This window comes from Cheilinus undulatus, linkage group 8, assembly GCF_018320785.1.
Source record: "Cheilinus undulatus linkage group 8, ASM1832078v1, whole genome shotgun sequence".
In the NCBI taxonomy this organism is placed as follows: Eukaryota; Metazoa; Chordata; class Actinopteri; order Labriformes; family Labridae; genus Cheilinus; species Cheilinus undulatus.
In genome coordinates, this window is record NC_054872.1 from 44,307,558 (window position 1) to 44,326,248 (window position 18,691).

Consider the following 18,691-nt stretch of genomic DNA (forward strand, 5'->3'; position numbering starts at 1 on the left):
TACATTTTTTTCATTCTCTGATGTGGTGATTTTGGAGATAGAAGGTTTTGGCCTGACAGCAGCATCTTACAGTGTCTTACAATATAATGAGAACATATCTATTTATACTGTTTTATCAGAGCTGTAAAATGATTAAAATTCTCAGTAGTGATTAATTATTTAATTTCTTTATACAAAAAAATCTAATCTCACATTATGAATCAACTTAACAGTGTCTTGATTTGAGAATTATCTGCATAAAAATGCTTTGAGATGTTGGCTTTTAGTTTTATTATTCAAATGAGTAGTGCACCAGTACACCAGTGCAGTCTGGAGCCATGGCTCATAAATCTTGACAATTAGAGGTTGTGGTAGAACTAGCAGACCTACAAGAAAGCTACTCAATCATAGTAAAGAGAGTAGAAATAGTAGGCATGGTACCAGAACCCCATTCCTCTGGCCCGTGGTGGTTGTAGCCCTTAGGAGTGTGGGGTGTCCTTTATTTTTACGCACTAAAGTCTACATAACCATTAACACAAATATGTAACAGTACTGTACATTTCATTTTCATCCCTAAAGAATTCAAATTTGAAAACAAGGAAGAAAATGTTCTCCGACCCATTTGTAAAGACCTGATTTTCTTATTTTAGAAAAATAACAGTGATTCCAAATGTAAGAGACCTCCCAGATGCCTGCTGTCATTTTCATTATAAGACCTACAATCAGTCAAAGTCGACAAACTGCAGCACGCATTACCTCTGGAGTAGTATGGCTGCAAATTGCTCCACTTAATGGTTTGACTTTTGTGCAGCAATTTAGAAACTCTGTGGGACGTGAGACAACGCTGCCAGGTGTGAAGCTCTTAAAATAGCACGAGGAGAAGCATGTGGCTAATGTGAGGTTAAACATGTCATTATGTGCTTGTTAGAGATGTTTTCTCACTTACTTCAGAACTCTTCTGAAGATTATTGTTCATATTTATGAGCCAAGATGTTTAAACTTGGATTTAAGCTTTTATAGGACATGATAAATATGCTTGGTTTGGTTCTGAGCTGCTGTTTTCACCTAAAGCGACCCTTAAACTCACAGGTCAGATTTCACAAATAGGTCACAGTAAGCCATGAGCTCCAGAAATGTGCTCTTCATTTAAACACTTGTGGAACATTGTGCTGAGTTGAAATTAATCCCAGAGCGCGCTGTGTTCTCAATGTGTTTCCAATTCCCTTTAAAAAATCTCCATTGTTACAGTTTAAAGGGGGAAGACGTTCATTGGGCCAATTCATGACATAATAACAGACGGCTTAAAGAGTATTACAGTGGAGGAGATGGAGAGGAGGGGGGGCAGCACTAAGAATCCCAGCTCAACAGATAAAATCATTAAAAAATAATCTGCAGATGCTTCCTGTCTGGGCTGGAAGTTGCAGTTAAGTTTGTGTTTACTTTCTCTACATGTTTTTAAGCAGAAGTTCCTCAGAGGATATGGTTCTTTAATGGCAGACACCTGCACAAGATAACTGGATTTAGAGAGCCACCTGTCTGCAATGTGGCGGATATTAACACGGCAAAGATGTAATTAAAAACAGGATAAAAGGCAAACGCAGTGTACACATTCAATAACACTGCAGGAGGCTCCATGTCAGGAGCACATGGTTGTAGAAGTTGTAACATTTCTGCAAACAGCCTTGAACAAACAACTTCAGACTACGACATGAAGGAAAAGAAGCCTGGACAGCTCTGAAAAACCTGGAAGAAAAGCAGCATATCATAGCCTGCCGCTGATTTCAGACCAGTCTTTTAGGTGCCAGGGCAACGATGTGTACAAATTGCAACCCATTATAATTCTCTCACCGAAAGCATTCATAAATCTGCACTCAGCTCTACAAGAAAAATATGTCAAAAACAGTTATTTACAGAAAAAGGAGAGCTTTACAGAACTTGTCTCTGCTCATAACTGTTCTTCAAAGTTTCAGTGACAAAGGGAAAAAGTTTTGAGGAGGTCGATGCTTGATGTTTACACTTGACACATAAAGAAGAACTGTACTGTGTGCAGTTTGTGGCCTTGATAATCCTAATTCATTCTGTGATGACCCAGTCTAAGGCCACGGATCGATGTGTGCTCATTTCACCACAAGATTGCTCGAAGTTTTGCAGAAGTTTGGATGTACTGATGGAAGTAATATCCCTCTGAAAGGGAGTTAAAGATGCTGAAGAGCATCTCAAATTAAAAATTTCAAAATAAAATTTTCAAGGGTTATCTACAACCATTTCATCCTTCTTATTGTGGACAGAGAGTCGAAATAACATTTACTGGCATGGATGTACCTATCCAACTCCTCAGACTTTAGCTTTAGGTGTTTACCGGTAATAAGTAAGAAGCTGAGATCAGTGTTTAACTGATAAGCTGTCAGTGTTCAGAAGAGACTGGGATCAATATTAAAGAGTTAAAGAAACATCAGACTCGATTTAAGCCTACACGTAAGGAAAAATAATGCCAGATCAAACTCTTTTATTCTCACAGTGTGTGAGAACAGAACTTGCACTATTTCTTTAACTTAAAATGTGTCAAAATACCAGTTTAATAAATCTTTTTTTTTTTTTTTTGCAGCCGAGATTTTATGCACATCATGCAAACATTTAAGCGTCATTTTTTAAAAATGGTTTACAAAAATCCTCCTTTTTGTGTTTGATGTATGTTTTGCTCAATCAAAATGAGTGGCATAAAAATGATAATGCCCTTAAACAAAGCAAATGGCATCACATTTGCAATACGAGCAAAAATAGTTAGCTCATTCTATGTAAAACTGATGAAGTCTAACACTACTTCACAAAAGTCATACCTCAGCTGTGATCAGCTGGCAGCCAGTCTCACTTCCCCCGCCCCAGCCGCCTCCTTTATAGCTTAAAGCTTGTTGCACCTCCATATTCAGATTCCTGCTACTATGGATTAATTGGTCTATTACATGGTCTAATTTATGGAATCATTTATGGCTTGAATTTGTAGAAAAACACATAAACACATAAAATCACAATAAGATTATTTTTGCAAATCGTTCAGCCCTAGGGATGTTCTGATACCATTTTTTCTTTCCCTGATATGATTTTGATACCAAGGTGTTGGGTATCAGCCGATACCGAGCACTGATCCGACACCAGCATGAACTTTCTGGACTGACTGTGCAAACTAGCAAATTATTTCAGACCTATATTTGACTCAGAACATGGCTCAACAAATAGAATCAAAATGTACAGCATCTCTGTGACCCTAAAGTTGTTTTTCTGTTGTTTTCTATTAAAATAACAGTAATACAGGAGGCTGCATCACTCGCTCTCTCTCTCTCTCTCCATTATGCTCTATTCAGGCAGAATGACATGACTGAGGAACAGCCTGCGATTGGCTGACAGACCCTCACCAAGGGTGACCAATCTGACGATTAGCATTCAAGCTAGCATTCGAGCTAGCGGTAATAAATGACCATAATATGATTAAAATGTTTCAAAACATGCTCAATATCGTGTTCACCTGCGTAGATTCAGTCATTGAATGAAACCTGAGAGATTTTAAGGTACTTTTATTGATGCGTTTTAGGGATTGCTGTGAAATTCTGAGGAATTTGTGTGGATTTTGGAAAATAATTTTTCCAAGAAATTCCTGTCTAAAGACAGGGGGGATATGTCGATAAATCAGGCCCTACTTATCCCAAATAAGTGGGAGAGACTAAAATGCATTCCAAACAAAAGCTCCGGTCTCGGGAGAATAATTCCTCCCGTTTTCAGAAATTCACAGCTTGAAATTTCAACAGAATTTCTGTACAGCCTGCCTGATCTGACCCAATTCCACTCAAGAATTTTGACTCAAGGAAAAACTTGCAAAGGTTCAAAGTTTTCTGTTTGCATTCACACCTGCACATCAAGTTTAAAAAGTTCAGTTTTACCTGTACTAACACAAGAATTCACTTTAACTAAAATCTAAGATTTTGCATACCCTCATTGACCAGGACTGAGTGCCTGTAAATACCTTGAAGGAAAACAAACCTTTCCAACTGATTAAGCTGAAACACAAGTTGAACTATTGTGCTTTCCTTTTTGCCTTTTTCCTTTAAGAAGTCCAGCAACAACAGACTGAAAACTGCATACCATACAGGTTAACTGTCTGTCTAAACGTGACCTTTGTGATCCACCACAAAGTTTGAACCAGACTTCAGTCCCACCTCATCCCTCTAATGTCTGACTGTCCTGTTTGTCCTGCAGAAATCTCCAAACTCAACAAATTTAATATACCAGCTCTAACTTGGCAGGCAGACACTAGCAAAGCAGCCAACTCAGGGTTTGATATAATCAACAGTGAGCTCGTCCAACTCCTGAAGTGATTGCGTGTTGTGTTGAGCAAATCTAAAAAGCCAAAAAAGGGCATTTGTTGGGTCCAACATTCACGGTGAACGGAGGAGCAGCAGCTTTGCAAAGAGAACAACAAAGACAGTGCGTGTTTGGGAATGTGCAGCAGGCACCAAAAACACAAACCTTTCCTGTCCGTGCCGTTGGGGACCTGCGAGGTGTTGATGCCCTTGGCGATCTCCTGGTTGTTGGTGTCCTTGGTGACCGCTGAGCCTTTGAGCTTACTCTTCGGAGCGTCCAGGGCTTTTAGCTTCTTGGCATGTTTGGTCCCCTTGTAGTGGGCCAAGGCCTGGCTCTGAGAGGAGAACAAATAACAGGCTCGATTTAACGCCGGGAAAGCAGCTAAACACACAGAGCCAGGATGAAATGAAATATGAAAACTAAAAGAACACGGTCAGAGTCAATGAAGCAGACGAAACACAATTAGCAGGGGACGCTTGATACACTTTGCAGCCTGGCATAAAGTGCCAATCTTTGATTGTGTTTTTTGCCAACTTCAGAAAAAAAAAGCCTCCTTACGAAATGAAAACACTCAGATAATTGGTTTTCTGAGTAGTCGGAGTCCTCTAGTTTTGCATCAGTTGAGAAAATAACCTAAAACCAGCTTTTCCATTTCATTCAAATGGCTTTGAATTAGTCAGATCACCATTTTGAATTTCAAATGATCCCTTTCTCTAAAGAGGTTTGCAAAATTTGCCCACTTATCAATCTTTTTTTCATTTATTCCTGCCTCTGAAAATTGAGTTTTCAAATTTCTCCAATCTTTTCAAACTGTAGAGGCGTAATAATGAAATGACCATGCTGTGTGAATATGAAGCCCCTTTCTTTGTTAACAAAAAAAAAAACCTGGATGCCAGTTACAGAGAAATACGCATGACCTATGAGGTGTAATTTGAGGAGAGAGGCCGTTTGCTTTAAAGTCTGAACACGTAGCGCCACCAGGATTCACCTTCACAGCAGATTCAGCCCGGCGCACAGAAGTGGGACATATGCAAAGACTTTGAGCTGTCCTTGTTTACCTCTGCAGACTTCCCTGCACACCTCGCCTGTGGCAGGAAGGACCGTATCGGGAGAGATGCGATTGCCTCTTGGAATAAATAAGCGCACCAAACACGCATCCCCAGAAGACATTTGTAAGCTTCTTTATTTATGGGTCTGGTGGGGATAGTCGCTAAACACTGCAGGGACAAAGAGACCGTTCTCTGCACTAACATAAGAGGAAGTGGCTCCTGTTTGCTTCTCTCTCTGTCATTAGCGGCGATGGAGAGCTAGAAACTACTAATATTTTGTCACTGTAAATAAAGTTGTCATACTCTGTTTACATTGATTCTCACACCCTATTACCCTTGCCCTTTTCATCACAAATATCACTACTTTTTATGATTTGCATTTTTAAAACCAGCTTTTTACTTCAGCTCTGATTCATTTCAGGGCTAAAACCATTCCAGTCTAGTGGCACAAAAAGATGAATACTGAAGAGATGTACAGTCATGTGCACATGTTGTTGGCATTTAGGGCACTAAGGATTCATCACGGGGCTGGATGTGCCACAACCCAGGGCTGGGAGGGTGAGGGGGAGCCGCCAGAGTCAAGCCCGACACATGTTGACACATATATTACTCTGCAGCCAAGGTCAAGCTCAAAGGCATCTCTTTTGTCCATGCCTTTCCACCCCTGGTAATAAACCGCCGATAGTTTTCAAGCCCTAGGGGAATCCACAACAGAAGCAGAGGCTCTTGCAACCCTACTACCTGCTCTGACGGTACCCCAAAGCCTCATTTCCACCAGGTGGTCCAGTTTAGTTGAGTATGGTTTGGTATGGTTCAGTACGCTTAACACCAAAATAGTTTGAGTTTCCACAGACACCCATACCCTCACTTGGTGGGCGGGCTGTAAAGGCCATGAATGTGAAGTTGCACGCGAGTCTGCTGGTCCAGCCGCCAAGTTATAGAAAGGATGAGTCACAGGAATTAGATTAAGTCAGAAATCCTGGGTGCGCCGATCTCGTTTTAAAATAGGCTGCAGCCCGAAGTTTTTACAAGAATGTTCAACAACAACAGAGTGATGTTTTCACAAGTTTCCTAAAGTGAGAAGTAGGAAACAGCGTGGACCTCTGTCGAGGACAAATATCCCTGATTTAAGCAGATACTAGTCTGTTTTTCTCCCGTTTTCACCTGCTCCTCAAAGAGCAGACTTTCCATGTTTTGCAGCCCAGAGTCGAGCAGTCTTTTCACCAATGATGTGATGTCAGTGCAATCCCCTGGTGTGTGTAGCTCCACCTTTTTGGGATAGGTAAGACTGGTACCCCTAAGGATGGGTGCCAAAAAGTGGGACGGTACGAGTTGGTTTTATGGGACCCTTCCCAAATTTTGCTCTATGGAAACCCAAAAAAGCATGCCGTGCCACAAACAACTGAACTGGACTACTTGGTGGAAACAACCTATTCCTTACCAAATCTACCTGTTACTCCACCCTAAAGGTGTAGACTTGATTTTTTCAACAGATTATTTTTCCATGCTCTTGGTAATATGCAGGACATCCAGAGCACTACCAGGGTTAAAGCAATCCTCTTTCCTGCCCAATGGTGCAGGAAATACGCCTGCTTAAGCCTGGATTGTGCAACTGTGCAACCCAGTACAGTTCTAAGATAGATTTAAATTTTCCTACGTGTCATGAGATTTAACAATATCAACATTTCATAAAGTGATTTTACATCCATCCAATTTCTATGCTGCTCATCCAGTTTTAGGTGGACGGGTTGGAGCCTATCTCAGATGTCATTGGGCAGGGTAAACCCTGGACTGGTCGCAAATAGGGTTGGGTATCATTTGGGTTTTATCCGATACCAGTGCTACATCAATACTTTTAAAATGGTACTGGTACCTAAGTGGTGCCTGAATTTATGCTTTAAGGAAGGAATAAAAAACACTTATAATTAATGGCAATACAAATACTTTTATAATTGCAAAAGCATCAAAATCTGGCACTGTTTTGATTTGGTTCAGTAGGTATCAGACTGTTGGCACCGTAGGTACCAGACTTCGGTACTCATCCCTGGTCGCAAGTCAGTCATTGAGCTGACACACACCGATAAACAAATTCGCCTAACGACAATGTTTTTGGTCTGTGGGAGGAAAACCCTTTCATGCATGGAGAGAACATGCAAACTCCATACAGAAAGGCAATGTGGAACCATCTCGCTGTGAAGCAACAGCGCAAAAAGTGCTAACCGCTGCGCCGCCATGCAGCCCTCGACCTCATCATAATGACCTAAACTATCACAGTTATTGGCATTATCCTGCACATCCCCCAGACCATGTCTACTCTGCTTGGTACATCTTAAACTGTAAAAAAGTTAAAGCACTATTTATATTAGAAGTGACGCATTGGATTGCATTAGATTGCACAGGTGGTCTTAATATTAAAACGGATCTGTGCTTATCACACAAGGGAATGAGAGAATTATTCTTCAGATAACTTACAACAGATTGTTTTGACTTTATATCAGATGTACATCTAGGTCCATCTGTGAAGAAACTCCAAAAACTAATAACAACTAACTGAACTTTTCAGATTTATAAGTTTGTGCTTCACATCAACACAAGAATCTGTTCTGCCGTGGACTGAACTGACCACCAAGTTTAGAATATGGGCTTATACACTATATTGCCAAAAGTATTCACTCACCCATCCAAATAATTGAAATCAGGTGTCCAATCACTTCCATGGCCACAGGTGTATAAAATCAAGCACCTAGGCATGCAGACTGTTTCTACCAACATTTGTGAAAGAATGGGTCGCTCTCAGGAGCTCAGTGAATTCCAGCGTGGTACTGTGATAGGATGCCACCTGCAACAAGTCCAGTGGTGAAATTTCCTCGCTCCTAAATATTCCACAGTCAACTGTCAGTGGTATTATAACAAAGTGGAAGCGATTGGGAACGACAGCAGCTCAGCCACAAAGTAGTAGGCCATATAAAATGACTGAGTGGGGTCAGCAGATGCTGAGGCGCATAGTGCACAGAGGTCGCCAACTCTCTGCAGAGTCAATCACTACAAACCTCCAAACTTCATGTGGCCTTCAGATTAGCTCAAGAACAGTGCGTAGAGAGCTTCATGGAATGGGTTTCCATGGCCGAGCAGCTGCATCCATCACCAAGTGCAATGCAAAGCGCCAGATGCAGTGGTGTAAAGCCATGCCACCACTGGACTCTAGAGCAGTGGAGATGCATTATCTGGAGTGACGAATCATGCTTCTCTGTCTGGCAATCTAATGGACGAGTCTGGGTTTGGCGGTTGCCAGGAGAATGGTACTTGTCTGACTGCATTGTGCCGAGTGTAAAGTTTAGTGGAGGGGGGATTATGGCGTGGGGTATGGAGCCGGGCTTGGGCCCTTAGTTCCAGTGAAAGGAACTCTGAATGCTTCAGCATACCAAGAGATTTTGGACAATTCCATGCTTCCAAAGCACAAAGCAAGGCCCATAAAGACATGAATGAGAGAGTTTGGTGTGGATGAACTTGACTGGCCTGCACAGAGTCCTGACCTCAACCTGATAAAACACCTTTGGGATGAATTAGAGTGGAGACTGAGAGCCAGGCCTTCTCCTCCAACATCAGTGTGTGACCTCACACTTAAGTTCATATGCAACTCAAGGCAGGTGAGCGAATACTTTTGGCAATATAGTGTATTTAGCTCATACTTTTACTTAGTGTTTTATAATGGGGTTTTGCAGGTCAAGTTTAACTTTTAACATTTGGTATCCTTACCGTTACCTTAACCCATAACCCATAACCCTAAACGGAAATGTAATCTTATTTGATTAAGAAAGTTTTAGCATGTATTCCTGGTCTGAGATTTATGGCGTCCCAGATGAACTGTCTCCAAAAGAGTCCATCAGAGAAAAATTATCCTCAACAAGACTGTCCTGAAATAAAGAGAGTCATTCTGCAGGGTATTTTCAATGGTTACAAATGGGAAGGAGCCCACTGGCAAGAGATTTTGTATAACCTAGCCACAGTAGCCAAAGAGAAACAGCCTTTACAAAGGGTAAGTCATCCCTACAAAGATTCTGACATGTATTCAATTTAGTTAACATGGCCCAGAGTCAGTGCAACAGTTCAAAGACAAGACTTTAATTTTTCTCCAACTGACGTCACCAGAGCCATCCCGGAGGTATTCTGGCTTCGCTTCAGCACCACAGAAGGACACTGAAAAGTGCTGTCCATTTTAATATAAAGTCAACATTAAAGTTAAACATGCACTTCTACTTAAATAGAGAAATCTCTGCACTTTTCTTATTATTGTTTGTATTTTTTGGCAGAGATAGCACTTTTTTAATTGTTTGAAACGTGGTCTGAAGGCATTTTGTTTTGGAAACATGTCACTTTAATTGCCTTAATTTACTTACAGTATTGATTTGTGCTGAAATGCATATGACAAGTTTATAAAACAAGACAAGCTAGAAAAATCCATTATGTGAGGGGGAAAAGTGACCAAATTCATGGTTCAGTTGTTTCTTGGCAAATGTATTGGAATTAAAGAGGTGCCTTAAATGTTTTCATTTCATTTTTGAACCATTTTTGGAAGAGGCATGTCTTCTTTAAAGATCTCACATCTTGTTTTGGCATAAAACTCTTCATTCTGACCCACATTCATCACTCTCCAGGTACCACAGACATAACTTATTCTTTCTGTCATAAGGCTCAGGTGATATGAATGGTTGTTTAATGCGACTACGCCAATAATTCATCTTTCATTAGAGCGATGAAGTGGAAGAATGACCTGAACTCCAAGTCTGACACATGCATGATTAAAAGTGGGGAGGAAATCATTTGTTTTCCCTCCAGGTGATCAGTGAGGGGGGAAAGACATCAAACCAACCAGAGACAGAGGGTGTTTCTGGGATTTAGAGGCTGTCTGAAAACCCAAAGGTCAGGGTTTGAATCTCACTCCATGCATCATTGCAGACTAGATGTGATAGGAGAGTGTTGGCGAAAAAGTAGGCCACACTCCTCTCCTCCCATACCGCAAAAAGAGCAAAAAGAGCAAAAAGGATAGTAGGAAACACGGAATAATGTGAACCCCTTCTTCTTAACATCACATACTGGAAAAAATGGATCTGGTAGAATTCAACACAGAGCGAATAATGTGTGGAGAAAATGAATAAATTCTACTAATCAAAATGTTTTCACCAGAGAGCATGATTATGAGGAGAAACCTTGACCTGAAGAAAATAAGAGCTCATAAAACAAAGAAGAGTCAGTCCAAATATGTGGGTGGATTTGGAGAATAGTTTGAAAAAACAAACTAAAACTTAATTCTTGCAAGAAAATGTACAAAAACAAACGTTTCATTAGTTATAAAGAAGAGGAGAGATTGTGATGACTGGTTAAATGTTTTGATTCATAAAGTTGTATGCATATGCATGCGTGATAGCCACTGACGGAGACATTACCCTCAAATTACACATACTCCACATAATCAACTCCATAGTGATTGGTTGTTTGCAATCCTGTGACCCTGAATGTCCGTTGGGGGTTAGACAGAGGGGAGGAAGGTTAGTACTTAACAGACCTAAATGGACCTTTGCACTCAGTTATCAATTGTTGTATTATGTGAGTAAAAAAGCTGATAGGATAAGCTGATCATTCTAACTAGTACCCAACACGGTTTATTTGCTGGGTGGTATATCTTCATGTCCTTTAAAAGCATGTTTATGACAACATGTGGGAGAAAAGCTGTTAAAGAGGCATCACTAGCCTCTTAGCTTGTGGCTAATTCAACCCTTATCAACAGTGGATTAACTGCACACAGCGTGATGGGATAACAAGCTAAGACAAGACAGCCACTGGAATGACGTATTGGATGTTTTTATAAGAGGTGGACCAAAGATTATGGACACGGGTACTAAAGTGGAATCGATTGGTATCTGGATGCTGAAAATGCATCGTTAATGCAGAATGTAAAGAGAACTGTTATGAGGCTTCACCCATTTATAGTTGCAGAGGTGTGTTGATAGGCTTCTTCCTCTATTTACATTAAAACAAGGCACAGAAAACATCTTATCATGTCAATAGAGCCCATCATGTACCCGCCTGTTAGGATCAATTCAGATTGAAATGATGCTCTGTTACCTTAACGATGCAGTTTGTTTTAAGCTTTTGAACAGTATCAGGGGAGAAAAGACTAACTCAAAGCACTCTTCTTCAGGAAAAATTGGAGGCATTTTACTTTTAAGTACATTAATATTTCAGTTCAACTCCCAGATGAATACTTCCTTTATTTGTGCTCCTGTTTATGTAGGAAACCAGTCGTTTTTATTCTCTGATGGGTTAGTATTTCCTCTGTCAACTTTGTTTCTGTTTAATCAAAGAGACTGAAGTTTTGGTCACTTCTACATTATTTAATGTCTCATAAATGAACAGAGAGAAATTAAAACGTCCTGAGTGTCTGGGGTAAGTTTGGGGTTGATGAGAGATCAAATCTTGAGGTGTCTGAGTTTTATTTTTCTCTGCGTTCAGCAAATTGATCCCTCTCCAACCCCACAAAAGACAGATCCCACCCCCACCCCCCTTTAGCTGAACTCTAAAATACCAACACAAGCTCCGAGGGTCATGTTCCTCTGCCCACACTTCTGTAGAAGAGGATGACCATGGCAGGCATCAAGACCATCAAACATCTGCTCTTCACCTTCAACCTTATTTTCTTCCTGGCTGGCATCGCCATCCTCTCCATTTCAGCCTACGCCAGGAACCACAGGACCGACTACCAGATCACTGACGATCTCCTCCCTGCTGTCGACCTCCTGATATGCGTCAGTCTTGTGATTGTGTTTTTTGGCTTCCTCGGCTCTTACGGGGTGATCCATGACAGCAGTTGCCCGCTGGGCCTGTTCTTCACTGGTCTGCTCTCACTGTTTGTTATGTTGGTGGCTGTGGGAGTACTGGGGGCCGTCTCAAGAACTACAGAAGCCCAGAAGGCGGTGGAGAAACACATACAGCAGTTCATCCCACTGAGCCAACACCCGCAGAACATCCAGAAGTCTTTCCAGGATGTGGAGAGGAACGGGTTCTGCTGTGGTATGTTTGTGGGACATCTGGACTGGGGAAATTCAACACTGGTGCCAGACTCATGTAACTGCACGGATACGACCAGGAACTGCACGGTTCTGGACGGACGTGAGATTTACTCCACGCCGTGTCTGGTGTATGTGATGACGTGGATGGACAGAGTGTCAGTGTCAGTTATTGGGACGGCGTTTGGGTTCGGTGGTTTGATGATTCTTGGGATGGTTTTCTCTTTAGTGTTGATTTGTCATTTAAAGTACAGGAAGACGAGTGTCATCTGAACTATTTGTCACTTACCATGAGGTTTACAGAATATGACTGAAGGATTTATCGGCCTGTTTACCTGTGTTTTGAGATATCTGTACTTTCTGTAGATTTATTGATTGGAACTATGACTACATTAAACTTTATTTTAGCAATTTAAACTTCTGTATGTTCAGTATTTCCAAGAAACTGTTATAATTTAGGTCAGTCCATCAATCTTCTTTGCTATAGTACCGACTTGATAGTTAATGGTTCATGGTTTATCCTGTTCAGGGTCCTGGGTGTTCATGGACAAATCTACGTATATAGAAATAGATATACTGGTTAAATTGTTAATGTTAATTCTTTGTGGACTGTAGATATCAACTACATTCATCTTAACTTTAACAATGAAAAAAAATGTTTAACTGACCTTCAACTGTTGATTTATTGACAACTTTATGTCTACACTTGAGCAGACTATGGCTAGGGATGGGTATTGTTCAGGTTTTTTCTGATACTGGCGCTAAATCGATAGCTTTTATAAGAGGCCGATGCTTGAATGGTGCCTGAATCAATACTTCAGAGCAGTGGTTCTCAACTTCTCCAGCCATAGGACCCACCACCTACTACAATGTGATGGGGACCCAAATTTCTGATTTCTATGAAATTAATTCAACAAAAAATATGGAAATTTGGACCTTGGAAGGACCACAAACAAAAGGCTGAACAAAGAGACTGGCTAACACTTTGAGAGGACTTGCATGCAAACATTTCATTTCACTGTTTTACCATCAAAACACATTTTGGTTGATTTGTTGAAAGGTGACAAGACATTTAAAAATTATCATATAAAAACCAACTTTGTTGAAAAATTTCCATCCGAGATACATGCAAATCTCAATTAAACAATCAGAATTGACTAATTTTCCTGCAAAATAAAATATATGGATAGATGTCTGCCTAAGGCTTCAATATCAGAGATATTTGGGCTTGTTTTGGTTGTCATTTTACTGAAGTCAGTTTGTGACCCACTGAAAACAGCCCCATGACCCACTTTTTGGGTCCCGACCCACCCGTTGAGAACCACTGCTTTAGAGAGGAAAAACTATGTAGAAAGTCAGCGGAAGACCAAAAGTAGTCTGGGTATCGTAAATGATTTTGCAAGGATGTCCATAAAAGTTGTCCAATATGGGATAAGAAACTGAACATATAAATCACACGAAAACAGAACTATTTTATTCCCTTTCATCTGGGGTGGCTGGGTATCGAAATTAAGTTTTTATGCCTGTGTTATAATGCAGTCTGGTAGGATCAGATGTGTTGGTGCCAGTACCATGTTGGTACCAGATTTAGATGACCATCCCTAACTATGGCATATAACATTTTTAAATGCTGAAATAAAACACTGATGTTCCTCACTACTCATTGATTTAGAGCCAATTTGTTCTTAACTCTGTTATAACTGAAAAGAGGTTCTCCCAGTTCATAAATGACTCAGTTGATGATTTATCTGCTGACTTCAGGGATAAAGACTGAAAAGCCTGAAACCTGAAAATCCTCTGGAGCCCACCAAAAACCCCCTAGTACAACCAAAACACGAGACTTTTTATGTACAAGAGGATCTGGCTGCAGACCTCAACACCAGGCGACCTTGACCATAGGGTGGGATGTGACATACATTACCCAAGCTGTAACTGGAATGACGTATTTTAATAGGTGTTAGAGTTTAGGGTTAGTGGCGTTTTTTCCATCTGCAGAGTTTAATGAATAAAAAACTAAATTTACTGAGGGGGATTAATTTACATTTAACCCAAAGACGGTTAGGGTTAGGCACATGCACCCTTAAGGCTAGGGTTATGGGTAAGGTGGATGAGATTAAAAATAACCCACCACAAACTAAGGAAAAACCCAACAAGGCTTAGTAAGTTACTTCCTGCCCCAGGATGATAGTACCATTTATTTTGTTTGATCAGGTGTCTGCAAAGTCAACCAAAATTTCTTATCTTATATTAATCTCAGGTCCTTGCAGCATTAATGTCTCTGAAGACACTAAAAGCATCTTGAAATTGTGAGGCAAGCAGCTAATGTTTAACAGTGTCACCACTTAATCCAACACCAGTTAAACCATGACACCAGTTGTACACATCACACAAAATGATATGATAAAATATGATAAAAGGATGGCATGGATGAATATGTGTGGTTGTGTCTTGGACAACTGAGTCTTCGAATAAAAACATGCAATCAAGTATTTCATGATGATGCACAATTTCATTTATTTATTTTTTAATTTCTATGATTCCTATTGTATGTGACGTCTGAAGGCCATCAGTACCTCTGGGGTCACACTTCAGGAAACACTCCTTCACAATATGCTGCATTGTCCTTGAGTAATCCTGCAGAGACATTGATGAGAGCAGGTCATCATCATCGCTACGATTATCAATATGAGTCCTTATGCACTTTAAGTCTTCTATCAAATATTTAAGCTTTATTTAAACCTTTAACAGAAGAATGAAAGTTCCAGTGTTACCATTGGCAACTAAGATGATTACTGAAATGCATGAGGACTAATAATAATCATAGCAATGACGTCTGTACTTTCTGTAGATTGCCTATTACTGCTGATACTTCCCACTATGTTCACATTGTTACTGCCATTACAGCCACAGCTAGGAAATAAGGTAAAGCTTGATAAATGGCCAGAACGGCCACCAATCGATCTCATTTGCTGTTATTTCTCTGCCTATTTTTGTCGTTTTCTGCACCTCCCTCTTGGATTCTGCCTCTCCCATTTCCCTTTCACCTCCAACACTGCCTCAGCAGATAGCTGTTTAACATGAGTCTGGTTCTTCTAAAGGCTTCTGCTGGTAAAAGGATGTTTCTTTTTGCCACTGAAACTCTGATAAGAACTGGTGCAGTCCACACCTGCGTCTGCATAAAGTGCCTTGAGTCAACATTGGTTATGACTTGGTGCTATGGGAATACAGACTGATTAACGGATTGATATTGATTTCAAAATTAGAAGAAAAAAAGTACTTGAAAAGTTGTCCTATCAACAGTGTTAGCCGTCCCTTTCATACAACTCTGATGTCAGAACTAATCTTGCTACAATCCTGGTAATTTATCCTTATTATTCTTCTTAGTTTAAGGCCACCATCGATGTCAATCATCTATTTTAACCTGACCATTTTAGATATTAACAGCACCATTCCACAAATCTGGAATGACCATTTGAACACAAACAAAGAATTCTAAATGTCTCCTACCAAGTTGTTGCTATTTCATGATTCTTTCTGGCAATTAAAATTTGATTGTCAACATTTGGAATGAATTCTTTCATTTTGGTTCCTCAAGTCAAATTACAACTTGTAATTGGACTGGCACATCTCAAAGGGGAGTCTTTCTCTCAGAAAATAGTTTCTATTTAACTTTTAATTCACTTTGAATATTCACACTGAGATCAGAGGATCCATTTCACAAGAGAGTCCTGACCAAAGCAGCAGTACAAAATGTTTCATACAAAGAACAAAAAACAGACTGAAGACAGCTAAAAACTAAACCAGGCAACAAAAACAGAGTGTTTAACAGCAAAATGTTTACACAGTGTTCAAAAGATCCTTAACTCCGGTTATGAAATCTCACAAAAGAATCCAAGTTTGAGGTGACACTAATAGATGAAAATGTTACTCGTCATCAGGACAATCAACAGTCGCTGAGACACTGTCAATATATCTGCATGATGGTTTTGGTTCTTGTGTAGGTTACAGGTTGATACAGAGATGACCTTGAAACATCTCCAAAGAAAAAGCCTCTCTCGTGGTATCGCCATCACCACAGAGACTCTCTTTCTAAACATCTAGAGCAGGGGTGTCAAACTCGAGGCCAGGAGGCCAGATCCAGCCCGTGGTACAGTTAAACCCGGCCCGCAAAATCATATCATATTGTTATTATAACGAGGCCACCAGTATGAGGTCTGCAGATTTCCTCCTGTATGAAGATGTCAATTTTACCTTGTTGGTTTGAAATATCCTCATCCAAATTTGAAAAAGAAAAGAGAAAAATGATTAGCTAAAAAGCCAAGAAGGTGGGAAAATAAAATTCGTTTTTGTTTTCATGTCAAATTTCCAATTTTGCATCTCAAAATTAGAACTTAAACTTATGATTTTGGCTTTTAATTTTATATGTTGAATGACCTTTTAAAATTTTAGGTAACCTTTTCAGCTCATGATTTTGAATTTTATCCCACATTTTGGCCTTTTCAACTCCTAACCTAGACTTTTAATCCTGTACTTTGTCCTTTAAAAACTCAGTTAAAAATTTAAAACCCATGATTTGAATTTAATCTAATATTTTTTACCTTTTAAACTCATGATTTAAAATTGTATCTCATATTTTGACCTCTAAAACGTACTGCTTCGGCTTTTATCACTTTTTTTCTTTTAAATTCATGATTTTAACTTTTCATCTCATATGTTTACCTTTAAACTCAGAATTCTGTTTTTTATATCATATTTTGACCTTTAAAACTGATTATTTTGACTTCTATATCTTATTTTTACATTTTAAGCTCAAGATTTCAAATTTTATTTCTTATATTGATGTTTAAAACTTTTATCTCATATTTTTACCTATAAAACTTGTGATTTAAAATTTCTATTTCTATTTTTGCCTTTTAAGAACTTAATTTTGAATTTTGATTTCATGCTTTGACCTTTTTAACTAATACGTTTGTCTTTTTATCTCAGATTTTGAGACTTTAAAAGTACAATTTTGACTTTTTTAATGTCAAAATAATCTATCATCAGTTCTTTTTTCCATATTTCATTAGTGGCGAAAATTATGTTGACAGTTTCTGGTTAAACGTTGACCCTGGTAGACCCTCAGTCTGGACCTCAATTTAGAATCTGGCCCCTGCTGTGATTGAGTTTGTCACCCCTGATCTAGAGAATAAAGTGTTTCAGAGAAAACTCATATACCTGACATTTTAACTTCATTCACCTCATTCTTTACCTCTATGATGCTTGGTCACCCCAAAGTTAACCTCACTGGTCGCTGTGTCATCATACTAACAATTTCATGAAATTGGTGCCTATGGTGTGGGTGGCTTACACAGGTGGAAAAGCACTATCAATGCTGAAAAGCCTATAGAAGTTTTAGAGCAGCACAAGCTCCCATTTAGAAAACATCTCCTGCAGCAAGACAATGCTAAATCACTCCGCATCCATCACAACAGCATGGCTTCACAGTAGAAGAGTCCAGGTGCTGAACCAGCCTGCCTGCAGTCCAGTCCTTTCTCCCATAGAAGACACTTGGTGCATAATAGAATGAAAAAATGGGCAAAGACCCAGGACAGTTGAGCACATAGAATCCCCAATGAGACAAGAATGGGACAACATTCCTCTCCCAGACCTCCAGCAACTGGCCTCCCCACTTCTCAGATGTTTACAGACTGTTATTTAAAGAAAAGAGGATGCTACAGAATGGTAAACATGGCTCTATCCCTACTTTTTTAGACGTGTTGCTGCCATCAAATTCAAAATGAGCTCCAACATGTTTTTGTTTTATTGTGAGTAAAATAAAGGTTGATGAGATTTTTACTTTTACTTTCCCTTATTTTCATTTTACACAGCGCCCAAACTTTTTTGGAATTGGGGTTTTGGATGCTTTTTTTAATCTAAGGAGACAAGAAAACAAAATGTTGAAAGAATTAGTTTTTGTCTGCACCAGTGTAGTCATCAGTCACAGCACATTTAACTCAGACAATGAATCAGATTGAAGCGCGGTGATCAGATACCTGATATGCTCAGACAAAGAGACTGACGGGTCAAAACAATGAGCAGTGATACTTTGCTGTGAGTACTGGGGTCTTCTCTTCTCCACAGTGGAAGTCCAAAGTGGAACCCCTGCTCAAGGTGAATACCCACAAAATCTGCATCACTGTTTTCTTCTTCTCACCCTCTCTCCCTCTGTAAACTGCACCCTTGTGTCTATTTACTTCACTACTT

At 39.8% G+C, this 18,691-nt stretch overlaps 1 protein-coding gene across 2 annotated transcripts in view; it reads right to left on the bottom strand.

The window, feature by feature from the left end:
• znf385d (zinc finger protein 385D) overlaps positions 1-18,691 on the bottom strand; it is a 189,516-nt gene that overhangs the window by 58,405 nt on the left and 112,420 nt on the right. For both annotated transcript variants that reach the window (XM_041792505.1, XM_041792506.1), the window contains exon 4: positions 4,498-4,666. In XM_041792505.1, the coding sequence (XP_041648439.1) occupies positions 4,498-4,666 (169 nt within the window). The remainder of the gene's footprint in view (positions 1-4,497; positions 4,667-18,691) is intronic.